Source organism: Lepidochelys kempii, chromosome 16 (assembly GCF_965140265.1).
Source record: "Lepidochelys kempii isolate rLepKem1 chromosome 16, rLepKem1.hap2, whole genome shotgun sequence".
Lineage (NCBI taxonomy): Eukaryota > Metazoa > Chordata > Testudines > Cheloniidae > Lepidochelys > Lepidochelys kempii.
This window is the reverse complement of record NC_133271.1, coordinates 7,847,602-7,859,910: the sequence shown is the minus strand read 5'-3', so window position 1 is coordinate 7,859,910 and position 12,309 is coordinate 7,847,602. Positions and strand designations below refer to the sequence as shown.

The 12,309-nt window shown below is 52.1% G+C and overlaps 1 protein-coding gene across 1 annotated transcript in view; it reads left to right on the top strand.

Moving 5' to 3' along the window:
• Positions 1 to 8,913: 8,913 nt before the first annotated feature.
• The window catches only part of LOC140899375 (cholesterol 7-desaturase nvd-like), a 47,131-nt gene continuing 43,735 nt past the window's right edge, over positions 8,914 to 12,309 (top strand). Inside the window, exon 1 of the mRNA XM_073314805.1 lies at positions 8,914 to 9,268. Coding sequence (XP_073170906.1) covers positions 8,914 to 9,268 — 355 coding nt within the window. The remainder of the gene's footprint in view (positions 9,269 to 12,309) is intronic.

Here is a 12,309-nt window from a genome sequence, read left to right as displayed (position 1 = left end):
AACCTCTTTTTTCTGTCCCTCATGCTGACTCTTACTTGCAATCTACTGCCAAAGAAACACAAGCACAGAACATAGTCTGATCAGCCATCAGAGACCTGGCAAACTTATCCCAGCCTGGGGCTGCTCAGGGCACTGCTTTTTAGCTGCCTCTCTGGTCAGAGGCTCAAAGCCAGACTCTTATTAAACAGACGGCAAAAGGATAAAGAGAAGAAATACGATGGGGAAGGAAGAGGAGTCACAAGGGAAGAGTGAGAGCAGGAACTCCATGCTCACATTCCAGGTGTGGATCAGGACTTAGCTGAAGCCAGTGGAGTCATGTGGGTCCCTCCTTCTGGCCTGGTCTGTTCAGGACATCTCTCAGGATCAGGACAATGAAAGCCAATAGTGTCATGACGGATCCCAGGTTCCCAGAAGACACTGGGCATGGGAGCCATTATGGCAAAGCTCACTCCTTTCAATCTATCTGTCTGCCCCCTGGTTTCATAATTCCCCCAAAGTATCTTTTTAAAAACCCAAGAGGGGGTGATGGGTGGAACATCCCATCCCCTCATTATTTTGTTCACCAAATAGGCTTAATTTCCAGCACACCAATGTCAGTCCCTTAATTTCCAGTGCCATTCTCCATTTGCTTACCAATGATGATTTTCAGCACAGTCCAGGGTGGGGATCTGGACACCTGTGTGTTTGGACTAATCTAATCCTTTTGTCTTTAACTTTTGCTGATTTTTATGTAAGCAGAATCTGGATGAGATCTCCCCTGACATCTAGGGGTGAGCTGTGGAAAAAGATTTCAGAAGCTGATTTTGTTTGCATGGACACACCCACCCTGCCTAGGTGCTCAGCATGATGGGACTGCTTGCCCAAATGATCACTTATGGCTGGTGTTGGATCCCCAATCTCCTTGTTATTGGGGCAGGAGTAATAAAGGATTGTTATCCTTGTTGTGTGAACTGAGGGCAGCAGAACTGTACCTGGCCTACCCCAGTGGAGGGACTCACCCTCAACTGAACAGCACTTGCTAGGCAGGGGACATGGGTTCCAAAGCCCAATGACTTGGGTGTGGTGTGTTCTTTCTAGTTATTTAGATGCCATTTGTCCCTGCATGATATAATAAAAGAGCTAATTTAGACTCAACTGAGAGTCTTGTTACTTGCTGAAATCACTGATTCCTGGGTCTAAGTATTAGATCTAGTTTGAGATGTTGTAAGAGACTGCTAGTGTACCAGCAGTGAGGCTATCCCCCCTAACAGCTGAAATAATTGACAGTGTTGTGTGTGTGTGTGGGGAGCCCTGAAGGCATCTTGGTGAGTGGGCAGCTGGTAGAGAGGAGTAGAGCCCTGCAGAGATGTGGGTATTGGGGTGATAAGTGAGTGCCCAAGCAGTGCAGTGTGTAAGGTGCCTTCTTACCCTGCCCCTGCCTTCCACACAGGGTGGGAGGTGAACTCTGCCAATGAACCTCTGAACTCTGGGGCTGCACTGGCCAAGAACAGCAACTGTGAGTGGGGTACAGAGAAGGGACAGGCACATTAAAGACACTTTTGGGTTGCTGGACTTAAAACTCTGAGGGGAAAAGGACACTGCCCAACTTATGTTGGGGTGGGTCCTTTTGCTCATGGTTTGTATTTATGAACCCTAGTTGTTGTCTTTTCCCAAATTAATGCCAAGTTAATTCCCTCCTTTTATTAAAAGTTTTTGCTACACTCAGATTCTGTGCTTGCAAGAGGGGAAGTATTGCCTCTTAGAGGCACCGGGGGGTGGTGTGTAATTGTCCCAGGTCACTGGGTGGGGGCTCGAGCCGGTTTTGTGTTGTATTGTTGAAAAGGAACCCCTAGATACTGAACCCGGCCTTTCTTGCTGCTGGCTCCACCTGGCAGAAGGGCTACATTTACAAACAGTTTTATGTAAGAAGACGAGTTGGACTCTCGTTACCTTTGACAACAGGCGTCTGTACAACAAACCTTAGCTGGAGATGTCACTGCTAACTCTGCTCCAAATCCAAAACAAAACCTCCAGTAAGTTACAGTTCAGGTTGCTAAGTACCATTCAAGGGAAAAGTCGCAATGAACAGGTCCACTATACTCCATTCACATGCATACCATCAAACAGAAACATTCTCTCTGCCCCATTGTCCGGATATCACCATTAATACTATGGTCAAATCATTATGAATGATAAGACAAATGGTAATTTCTTGTTCGGAGGTCACTCACTCTGTATAAGGTGTGGTGCTTCTCAGCCAGTAATTATATCTTGCCACTGCTTTATATTGTGGTATCCTGCTCGTCTGAAGGTCACTCACTTTGTTGTTTCTGTAGCTAAACCAATTGCTCACCCCAGGGGCTCCTTGAGCCTCCCCCCCACACGCTCCCTGGATGCCACGCTCCCATTTCCCCGCTCTTTCAGGGACCCCCTGCAACTCCCCCCAACTTTGCTCCTGCCAGGGGCTCTGTGATCACATGGTCCCGCATTCTCCCCTCAATGCCAGGGACTCTGTGTGCCCCTTATTGTCTTCTCCCCAAATACCAAGGTCCCCCCTTCTTCCCTGAAAGTCAGGTGCTCTCTGTGTCCCCCTGTTTTCTCCTCTGCAACCTGTCAGGAGCTGTGTGTCACCTCATATTCCACTCCCTCCAGACCATTGATCCCCATTCTTCCCTCATACCAGAGACTCAGGGTTCCCCTTCATAGCCTTTTTCCACCCATTCCCTGATATGCCCTTTTCTGCCAGGTTCCATCTGGCTCCCTTGCCACCATACCAGGGGCTTACATTCCCTGCACCCCATGTGACACTAAACACCCCTGTATTCACACCCTGCAAACTATCATAGTAATCTTTGTATGAAAATATGCCTTGTGAAGTATATTTGAAATCTCATCACTCTGATCAGTAATATTCTTGTGTGAGGTATGTTTGTGGTGAGTATGAAGAGTTATGAATAAATGCTGGAATTATGACTGTGGACAAAGTACGACAAGGGGAATTATTGAGCAGGCCTGTCCTAAACAAGCGAATGTGGGTGCCTCAATTTACATAGAAGCAGTAATCAGAGCCATCAAGCCACTGGGGGAGGAGATGGCAGGAAACAGAACAATTTTCATTCCAGCAAACATGGGGGGAGTGGGTGGGGGAGAAAGAGTATGGAGCTTTCTTCACCCCTGACTCCATGTCACCTTCCTCACAGCTTGAACAAACTTTTCTTTGAGGGGTAACCTTCAGAAGAATCCATTTCAAAAGTTACTGATCTATAAAGCCAGGATGATGAACCTCAAGTGGCAAGTGATCGAATCAATACAATACAATATTACTGAATTATAAAAGTGTATCAAGTGAGTTTCTTTCTGAAAGCTAATAAGATACTGGTGATGAATATCATTGTGAAAATGTCTGTATTTACACTAGAGGAGGGACTATGGATACTTAGTGATTTTATGGACAGTTCCTCAGTTTTGTCACATAAAAATAATGGCTCAGGTGTGGGAATCGCCCTCACATCCTCTGCAGTGAAGACCAATGTAAATAATTCATTTAACTTCTCCTCAACGGCCTTGTCTTCCTTGAGTGCTCCTTTAGCACCTCAGCAATCCAGTGGCCCCACAGACTGTTCGGCATGCTTCTCGCACAACCTACTCTGTCATTCCTATATCTTTTGAACCCAGGTATTACTGTGTCCTATCACTTATCATCCTTCCACCAAGTTTCTGTGATGCTGTATAGAAACCCCGCACGGGGCAACAAGGGGTTAATGAGCTGCTCTGGGTTCAGCCAGCCCCATCCCACCACACCTGCAAGAGATGCTTAGACTGGAGGAGTTAAAAGGGAGCAGAACAGGGGCTGACCAGGGAAGAGAATGGACCTTTAACTTTGCAGGATCTTTCCCCACCACAACTGCCTGAAGCCTTTTTGAGGGAAGTGAGGACCTGAGTCTGATAGAGACTGAGAGAAAGGCTTCCCCCCCACTCACACACTAACTCAACTTGTTTGTATTAATTCCCCTTGTTTTTCTTTAAGGACTATGCCGGAAGGGGAGAGACTTGGAAGGGACCTGGCTGGAGGGCCCAGTCCCAGTAAGGGACACGCCACTGCAGAGACAGAGCAGCTGGCGGCTGCTGCCCTCAGGACAGAGAGAGCTGCTATGCCATGGCCAGACATAATGAGGCAGTGGTGAGCTGTCCCCCTTCACAGATGCCTATTGTATCAATATCCTCCTTTAATACCTGGCACTCAAGTTCACTAACCTTAGTATTCAGACTTCTAGCATCTGTTCAAAAGCACATGTAAAATGTGTCGATATTTCGCTGTCTGCCTTCATGTGATGGAACTGAACGGGATGCTTTTACTGGTCCTCTTCAGCTTTTACCTGCACTTCATCAACTTCTCTGTTCTTCTCTTTACTAGGGTATAGCATATCCCCTTTATAAATCATCCCCTCAGGCAGGGGTCCCTAAACTGTGGTATGCATACCCCTGGGGGTACGTGAGACATCTCCGGTGGGTACGTGGGTGAAATTGTGTAATGGTGGATTTTATTTAGTAATGATTTTACTTACTGCTTTTTTATAATAGGCTACTTAGACAAAACTTTAAAACTCTGTGGGAATTTGTTATATAAAATATGGCAGTTAATTTACTTCAAGATGTACCGATGAGAACAGAGACAGATCGAGATGCTGGTGTACAGATCGCCTTCAATCACCGTACAGCACGGGTTCCGTTGCTCAGCAACTGTCCAGTCTAACTGAGCTCAGAACTTAGTCAGAGTTTGCTTTTTGGGGGTTGTAGATGTCACACTATAACTATATCTGTAACAGTGAAATATCAACGGGTGGCTAAAGACAGGTCATGTTAAGAGGAACACACAAAGTATCAGTGATGAAAAGTGAAGTGATGAAATTTGTGTTGCCAGTATCAGTGCCCTTGCTGAAACTGCTGGTGAGACAATGACTCAACACACGTCTCTCAGCCTGTGAAGTGAAACGTGGACACCAAGGACAAACCAGGATCTACATCAAAGAAATGTACATATGAAGAAAAGCACATCCAAATGGGATTTACTTGGACTGGAGACAGTGAATACCCTCAGCTGCAATGTGTGTTATGTGGTGAAGTCCTGTCGAGTGACAGCCTAAAACCGACTCTTCTACACAGACACTTGGAAACAAAACATGAACACCACAAGGACAAACCACCGGAATTTTTCAAGCGGACACGGGTGCAGCTAATGGCAGGCAAGAAAGTTTTGTGCTCTGCTGCCACTGGCAATAGGAAGGCCCTTGAAGCATCAGACTCAGTGAGTTTCAGAGCTGTGAAGTCAGGAAAACCTCATGCCATAGTAGAGGAGCTAACACTGCCTGCGACTGCAGACATGGTAAGTGCTATGCTTGGAGAGAAGGCCCAGAATTAATTCAGTTAGTGCCATTATCAAACAACACAGTATCACGTCGAATTGATGACATGGCCAAGGATGTTCTAACTCAATTAGATGTAACCCTTCTGCCCGTCAGAGTTGGCAGCAACAAGGGCCAGGTTCAGTATCTAGGGGTTCCATTCCAATAACACAATGCAAACCGGCTCGAGCCCCCACCCAGTGACCTGGGACAAATCTATACCACCCCCGCTGGGCGCCTCCAAGAGGCAATACTTCCCCTCTCGCAAGCACAGAGTCTGAGTGTAGCAAAAGCCTTTTAATAACAGAGAGAAACAATGTGGCATTATGTTGGGGAAACACCACCAACAGGATTCATAACACAACCCATGAGCAAAAACAACCCAACCCAAGCAATTTGGGGCGTGCCCTTTCCCTTTGGTTCTTGAGTCCAGCAACCCAAAGTCACCCAAAGTCCCAAAAGTCCAATGACCCAAAAGTCTCTGTCCCTGGTCAGTGCAGCACCAGAGCTTGAAAGTTTATCTGCAGAGTTTTACCTCCCAACCTGGGTGGAGATGGGGGGGGGTTTAAGGGGCACCTGACATGGTCCAAAGCCGATTGCCCCACCTCTCCACAGGGCTCCACTCCACCGCCGTCCCACAAATCACTCCTCTCTACCAGCCACACCCCATGAGCTGCTCCAGCCATCCCACAAGCCACACTGCTCTGCCAGCTGTCCCGCAAACTGCTCCACAATACATCTTCAGGCTCCCCCACTACTTAACACAACACTCAGTGATTTCAGCCTTTAGTAAGTTTATTTCTTTTGTGATTTCAGCCTGTAGCATGGGAGCATCAGTGTTAGTGCACCATTGACCCAAAGTGAATTCAGCTCAGCAGGCTGTGACTAGTTTCCTAATAGAATCAAAATTAGCTCTGATATTCTACAGTGAAAAGAGAAAGCAGTACAATTAGCATATAAGGCCCTCACCAGGGACCCCCCCCATGCCACCAGGCATTAATCCCTAGCCTCTCTATTCACTGACTTTTGGACCCCAAGTCCCTTGCCTAGCGAGTGCTACTTAGTTGATGGCGAGTCCCTCCATCATAACAAAAGGCCAAGTACAGTTCCATTGTCCTTGATTCACATAATGAGGATAATTACAATTTATTCTTCCTGCCCCAATAACAGAGAAACTGGGGATCCCACAACAGCCAAAGTGACCATTTGGGCAGCTATGGGCTCATGCTAGGCAGGGTGGGTGTGCCTATGCAAATGAGATCAGCCCCTGAAGTTCTTTTCCACAATTTGCCACAACTCACCACCAGATGTCAGGGTGGAGCTCATCCTGACTCTGCTTACATAGAAAACCATGTCACCAGCAGCCAGTACTTTGCACTGCAGTTGGACAAATCCACGGACATGGCAGGCTTAGCTCATCTTCTGGTGTATGTGCAGTACATTTATATGGGAGGATTTTTTGGTTTGCCAGGCACCGTCTACCAGAACAACAGCTGAGGAGACTTTCTTGACAGCTTCATAAATCTTGCTTGACAGCTTCATAAATCAACACAGCACCTGGTCATGATATATTGGCATCTGCACCGATGGAGCAAAGCCAATGACTGGGAGGCATAGTGGAACGGTGACGTGTATCAGAGCAGACGCTTCCAAGGCAATGTGCGTGCTTTGCAGTATACATAGGGAAGCACTTGCTGCCAAAAGCATGCCTACCAACTTGAAGGAGGTGCTGGACCATGCTGTGAACAGGGTAAACTTTACAAAGGCTTGACCCTAGAATTCCAGAATAGTTTCTGCTCTATGTAATGAGATGAGAAGCGAGCATGTCAATCCATGGCTCCACACGGTGGTGCGATGACTGTCACAGGGCACATAACTTAGGGTTATTATGGGCCTACATTTAGAGAATGTTTATGTGTATCTGGGTCTCACGCTCCCTCTCTAAACCCGTTTGCTAGCTCCTCTGGTCACTTACGAGCTGGCTTTTTAAACCTGTTCTCCCTGAGTTAGCTTTGCCCCCTTGCCAAGGGATCCAAAGGAATTGGGGATCAAAGAATGGCAGGGTAGAGCCTGGTAGGGAAACGCTCAGCCTGGCCTCGCGGGCCACTAGGCTCAGCACACCCCCAGGGGACCCAGCCAGGAGCTGTCTTTACACAAACATGAAAAATTCCAGCCCAAGTGAAATGTGATTAGTTCCATTGATGAGGATATCATGGGCATTCAGTGTTATTCTGCTGGGACTGCAACCTCTCATCTCTATTGTCAGTAAACCTGGCGCAATGGTGGCACCGTGGAGTCACTAGTTCCAATGCATTCCCAATGTGAGAGGTGACGAGTACAGAACTCTGGAGTCTGGGGAAAGAGAGACAAGGGAGGCCTTGCCAGTCTGAAAGGGCGCGGGAAACAGCCAGGGGACAAACACTTCTCCATTGATAAGCACCAACTCCCTCGTGTCCAGAGCAGCTGGCACAGCAGAGAGCAGGTTTTGAGGGGTCCTGTTTCAGCAGAGATGGCAGGGTAAGGCAGCTGGTTAGAGGAAAGGAGAAGGGCTGGGTCACAAAAGGGGAGGGGAAGGGGGTAGTAGGGCAGAGGTTAACCCCAGGCACAAACCTCTGCCTAGATGTAGGGAAAGGTGGGATGTATTAGGGTAGGGCCCCACTGTGCTAGGTGTGCTGCAGACAGAGGGTGAGACAGTCCCTGCTCCAACAAGGCACAGCCTACACAGCCTAAAGGTGGGAAGGGGCCCAGGTGTTCTGAGTATCAATCTGCTACCTTATCAAGGGGATCCCAAAACCCAAAGCAGCAGGTGGGAGGAAGAACCATCAGATGGGCTGGGGGCTGGGAGCCAGAACTCCTGGTTCTGGTGGAGCTCTGGATGAGCTGCTGGTGCCTGAGGCCAGTCACTTCTCCCCTCTGTGCCTGTAGGGCAAAAGGGAACTACCCCTGCCCGATGAGGCCAGGCTGCAGGCTCAGCTACAGGGCCAGGGAGCCCCTGCTCACCTTTAGGGGGAGGGGGTCCTGCATTTCCCCCTGTGGTGTGTAGCCAGGCTGTTCGCAGGAGATCAGCAGAGAAACTGGGGGAAGTTATTGCTTTGTTGGGACCAACTTCTGCTGGTCCAGACAGGGGCGCTGGAACCATTTGTATAGCGGGGAGCTGGAAACCCTGTATGAGATGGAAACCACTTCAAGCCAGGGGGTGCAGCCGCCCCCAGCACCCCTCTTCCAGCACCTATGGGTCCCGAGGATCCCTGGGCAGTCGGACCCCAGGTCTGACTCGGGGCCAGCTCCGGACAGGGCTGCTGCCCTGCTGTGACCTCCGCCGGGCGGGCCGGCCCTGGTGCCCCCACCCGCACGGGCATCCGGCTGCCCCGGCAGGACTGGACGCTCCGCCCGGGGAGCCCGCTGCGGCCCGGGAGGCTGCCGGTCCCGCTCTGCCAGAGGGACTGGTCGGGCTGGAGCCGCGCCAGCGCCCGCCCCCGGCCGGCAGGTATAAGGGCGGCGGGGCGGGGCGCGGCGGGCAGAGCGCGGCGCGATGGAGCCCTGGCCGTCCCGGAGCGTGGCGCTGCTGCTGTGCGCCGCGGGGGCGCTGCTCCTGCTGCCCGCCGGGGACCCCGGCAGCTGGGGCCGGGCGCTGCCGCCGCTGCTGCTGCTGCTGGCCGGGGGCGCCGCCCTGCTCCGCCTGTGCGCCCGGCCCCTGGCCCTGCGGCGCGCCCCGGAGCGCGTGGGCTACCTCCCCGAGCCGGGCTGCAGCCGCCACCAGGCCGCCCGCCGGGCGCGCCGGAGCCGCAGGGCCGGGGAGCTGCCGCCCGTCTACCCCAACGGCTGGTACCGGCTGCTGGACTCGCACGGGCTGCCCCGCGGCGGGGTGCGCAGCCTGGCGGCGCTGGGTGAGTGCGGCGCCGGGGCAGCGGCCTCTGCTGCCCGCGGGGCCGGGGGTGCAGCGAGCCGGGCTCGCCTTTGCGCGCCGAGCCTGCTCCGGGGGCCCCGGGCAGCACTGCGGGGGCGCCGCTGCTGGCAGCACCCCGGGGCCGGCTGAGCCGCCTCCCGCCCGGCCGGGGGCTGCAGAATTCAGGCAACCCTTTCGCCACGGGGGGCTGCAAAGCGAGCCTGCCCCGCCGTCTTCCCCCCGCAGCTCCGGTCCCCTCCCTGCTCCAGCCCCTTTGCTCTCACCAGGGTGTCAGGTGGCGCGCCCAGGTGCCCCCCGCTGCCTGTCCTGGTCGCCAGCACCAGATGGCCTGTGGCACCTTCTGATTTCGATTGTGCTTAATTTGTGCCAGGGCTGAGCCCCTGGTACCTCCAGGCTCGGCAGGTCCTAGCCCCGGCACCTCTGGGCCTGCCACATCAGTTATGAAAGTAAAAAAAATTGTTTGAGTCCCAGCACCTACCTGCTTGAGCCCCACACTTCTTTCATTACAAATTAAGCACTGGCTGGGGGTATCTGTCAGTGGGGGCCCAGCCGCTGCTCAGGCCTCCGGAAGCTCTTGGATTTATCTGAAGGAGAACATGTCCAAAGCAGTCTTTTGGGAGCACTTGCAGGGATCACTGCCTGTGTGGCTAATAAGAATTCACATAGGTTTGCTTTGGTACCACAAAATTCTCAACATACCAGTTTGTTAGCACCAAGAAAACTGTGGAATTTTTCAGACCTAGTTAGTAAGCTTTTCTGTCCTAAACTGAAACTTGTTGAAGAACAACACTCTCTGCACATTGGATAAAAAGGGGAGAAAAGTCTGATATTCATCTGGGAATTTGCGTACCATCGCTCGTTGGACTAGCAGTTTACTGTACATGATCTGTAGGCAGCCTGGTACTTTGCACACAGTCCCTTCTTAGGTCAGACTGTTGTGTACAGTTCCTGACAGTTTGTAAGTAGTTTCTGACCATCGTGGTAATTCGTGGCTGGTGCTGGACAGTTGTGCACGTGTGTTGATCAGACTGGAAGTCTGATGTCTCTCCCAGCCTGAGTAGATACGACAAGCGTATTTCTAAGATGGCATGAAAATTAGCAGACACTCCCTGCTGGAATTGGGTTGACCAAGCTCCTGGCATGTTTTGCAGACATAGTCTTGCTCTGACTGGCTTACTGTACTCACTCCAGGTGTGTGTGGAAAAGTAGGTTGCACATGCTTCCTTGCCATGCATGCCCCTGGTCAGGCGTGCACTTAGCACGCATTCCTTTGCTCCTGAGGGAATTCTGCGCCAAAGCAACAAAAAATTCTGCGCACAATATTTAAAATTCTGCAAATTTTATTTGTCAGATAAATGTGGAGGCTGTAGCATGGCAGTGGGGAGCACAGGCCGTGGGCTGCACAGAGGTGGGAGATCACCCTGCAGATCCCCCGCCCCCCGGGACATGGACTCGACAGTGGGGCTGTACCCAACCCTGACACAGCGCATGGGCCAGACCTGCCCCAGAAACACCCTGGGGTCTTTACCTTCCATGCCAGATGCACCAGGTCTGGGCAGGCAGGCTCAGCCCAGCAAGATCCAAGTGTGTGGGGGGATCCAGGTGTGGGGTGAGAGGCAATCTGGGTGTGGGTGGCTCAGGGGTGTCTGAGTAGTGGGGGGTTCTGGATGCACAGGGGCTCGTTGTGGGTGCAGGGACAATGGGGCTCAACTGGTGAAGGTGGTTGGGGCTCAGCAAGGGGGGTCTGGGGCTTGGCAGGGGTATTCTGGGTGCTGGGGGAGTGGGCCTTGGTGGTGTGGGGGGTCTGGGTGCAGCTGGCTGGGGCTTAGTGGGGTGGGAGTCCAGGTGTGCGGGGCTCATCTGGGTGGTCCAGGTGCAGGAGGGTGGGGCTCATCGGGGTGGGGTGTTGATTATGGGGGGGCTCAGTGGAGGGTGGTCTGAGTGGAGGGGGGGTCTGGATGCAGGGGGAGTGGGGCTCAGAAGGGGACTCTGGGTATGGGGTGGTCTGGATTCAGGGGGGTTGGGTGCATGGGGAAGCAGGATGGGGGTGGGGTGCAGCGCTTCCTGCAGCTGGGAGAGGTTTCTGGGTGGTGGGTCTGACCTGGCCCGGCTGCTCCTTGCTGTCCTGTCTTCCCCTGCCCCCAGCCCAGCTGAGACTAGCAGCTGAGCTGGGTGCAGGGTAGGAGCCACCAGTGGGGGCATCCCCAGCCCCTCCCGCACCCCCAAGTGGTGATTTACCTCTCTGCTGGCTGCTCCAAGTACCCAAAACAATGCACCTGTGCTACTGGGGAGGGGGTGCATGACCGCTCTTGCGGCTTCCCTTTGCTTCCCTGTCAGAAAATCTTTTTTCTGCCGGGAAGCAAAGAAATCTGCAGGGGACATTCATTCTGTGCAAGCCCAGTGGTGCAGAATTCCCTCTGGAGTATCTCTTGCTCTAGCTAGCTTGCCCTGCATGCCGCAACTGGAACAGGCAGTTTGCAGATGCTCCCTGTTGGGCTCATCTTCCTGACCCTGCAGCAGTTCCTGTCCAGCTGCTGGGGCTCTCTGTTTCCGGGTGGCCCAGCCCCAGTTGTAGTGGTATGAAGCACAGTGGCAGGCCAAATAAAATGATGTGCCGTGCTGGATGTGGCTCTGGGGCCTCTAGGTGCCCGTCCCTGCTTCAGCTATTTGTATTATGGTAACGCTGGCTGAGATTCCATAGTAGAACCCCCGTTCCCACATTGTGGTATATAGCAGGAACTCCCTTCCCACTCAGCCGTGTGGGAATGTACAGGGTAGGTTGGTCATGACTCCCCTGTGGGTTGGAAGATGGCTATTGGAAGAAAAAGGGAGATGTTGGAAAACCAGCGGAATTACAACAAATATATCAGAAAAGTGGGAATTCCTTGCTGAGGAGGCTAACTAAGCTGAAGGAAGTGAAGATGGACAAAGTGGTGTTGGCTTTCTACTGCCTGCAAACATTCTAGCTAAAAGAAGTTTTGGGAGGACAGTGTGGCATTGAGAATTACCATCTGTTACCCA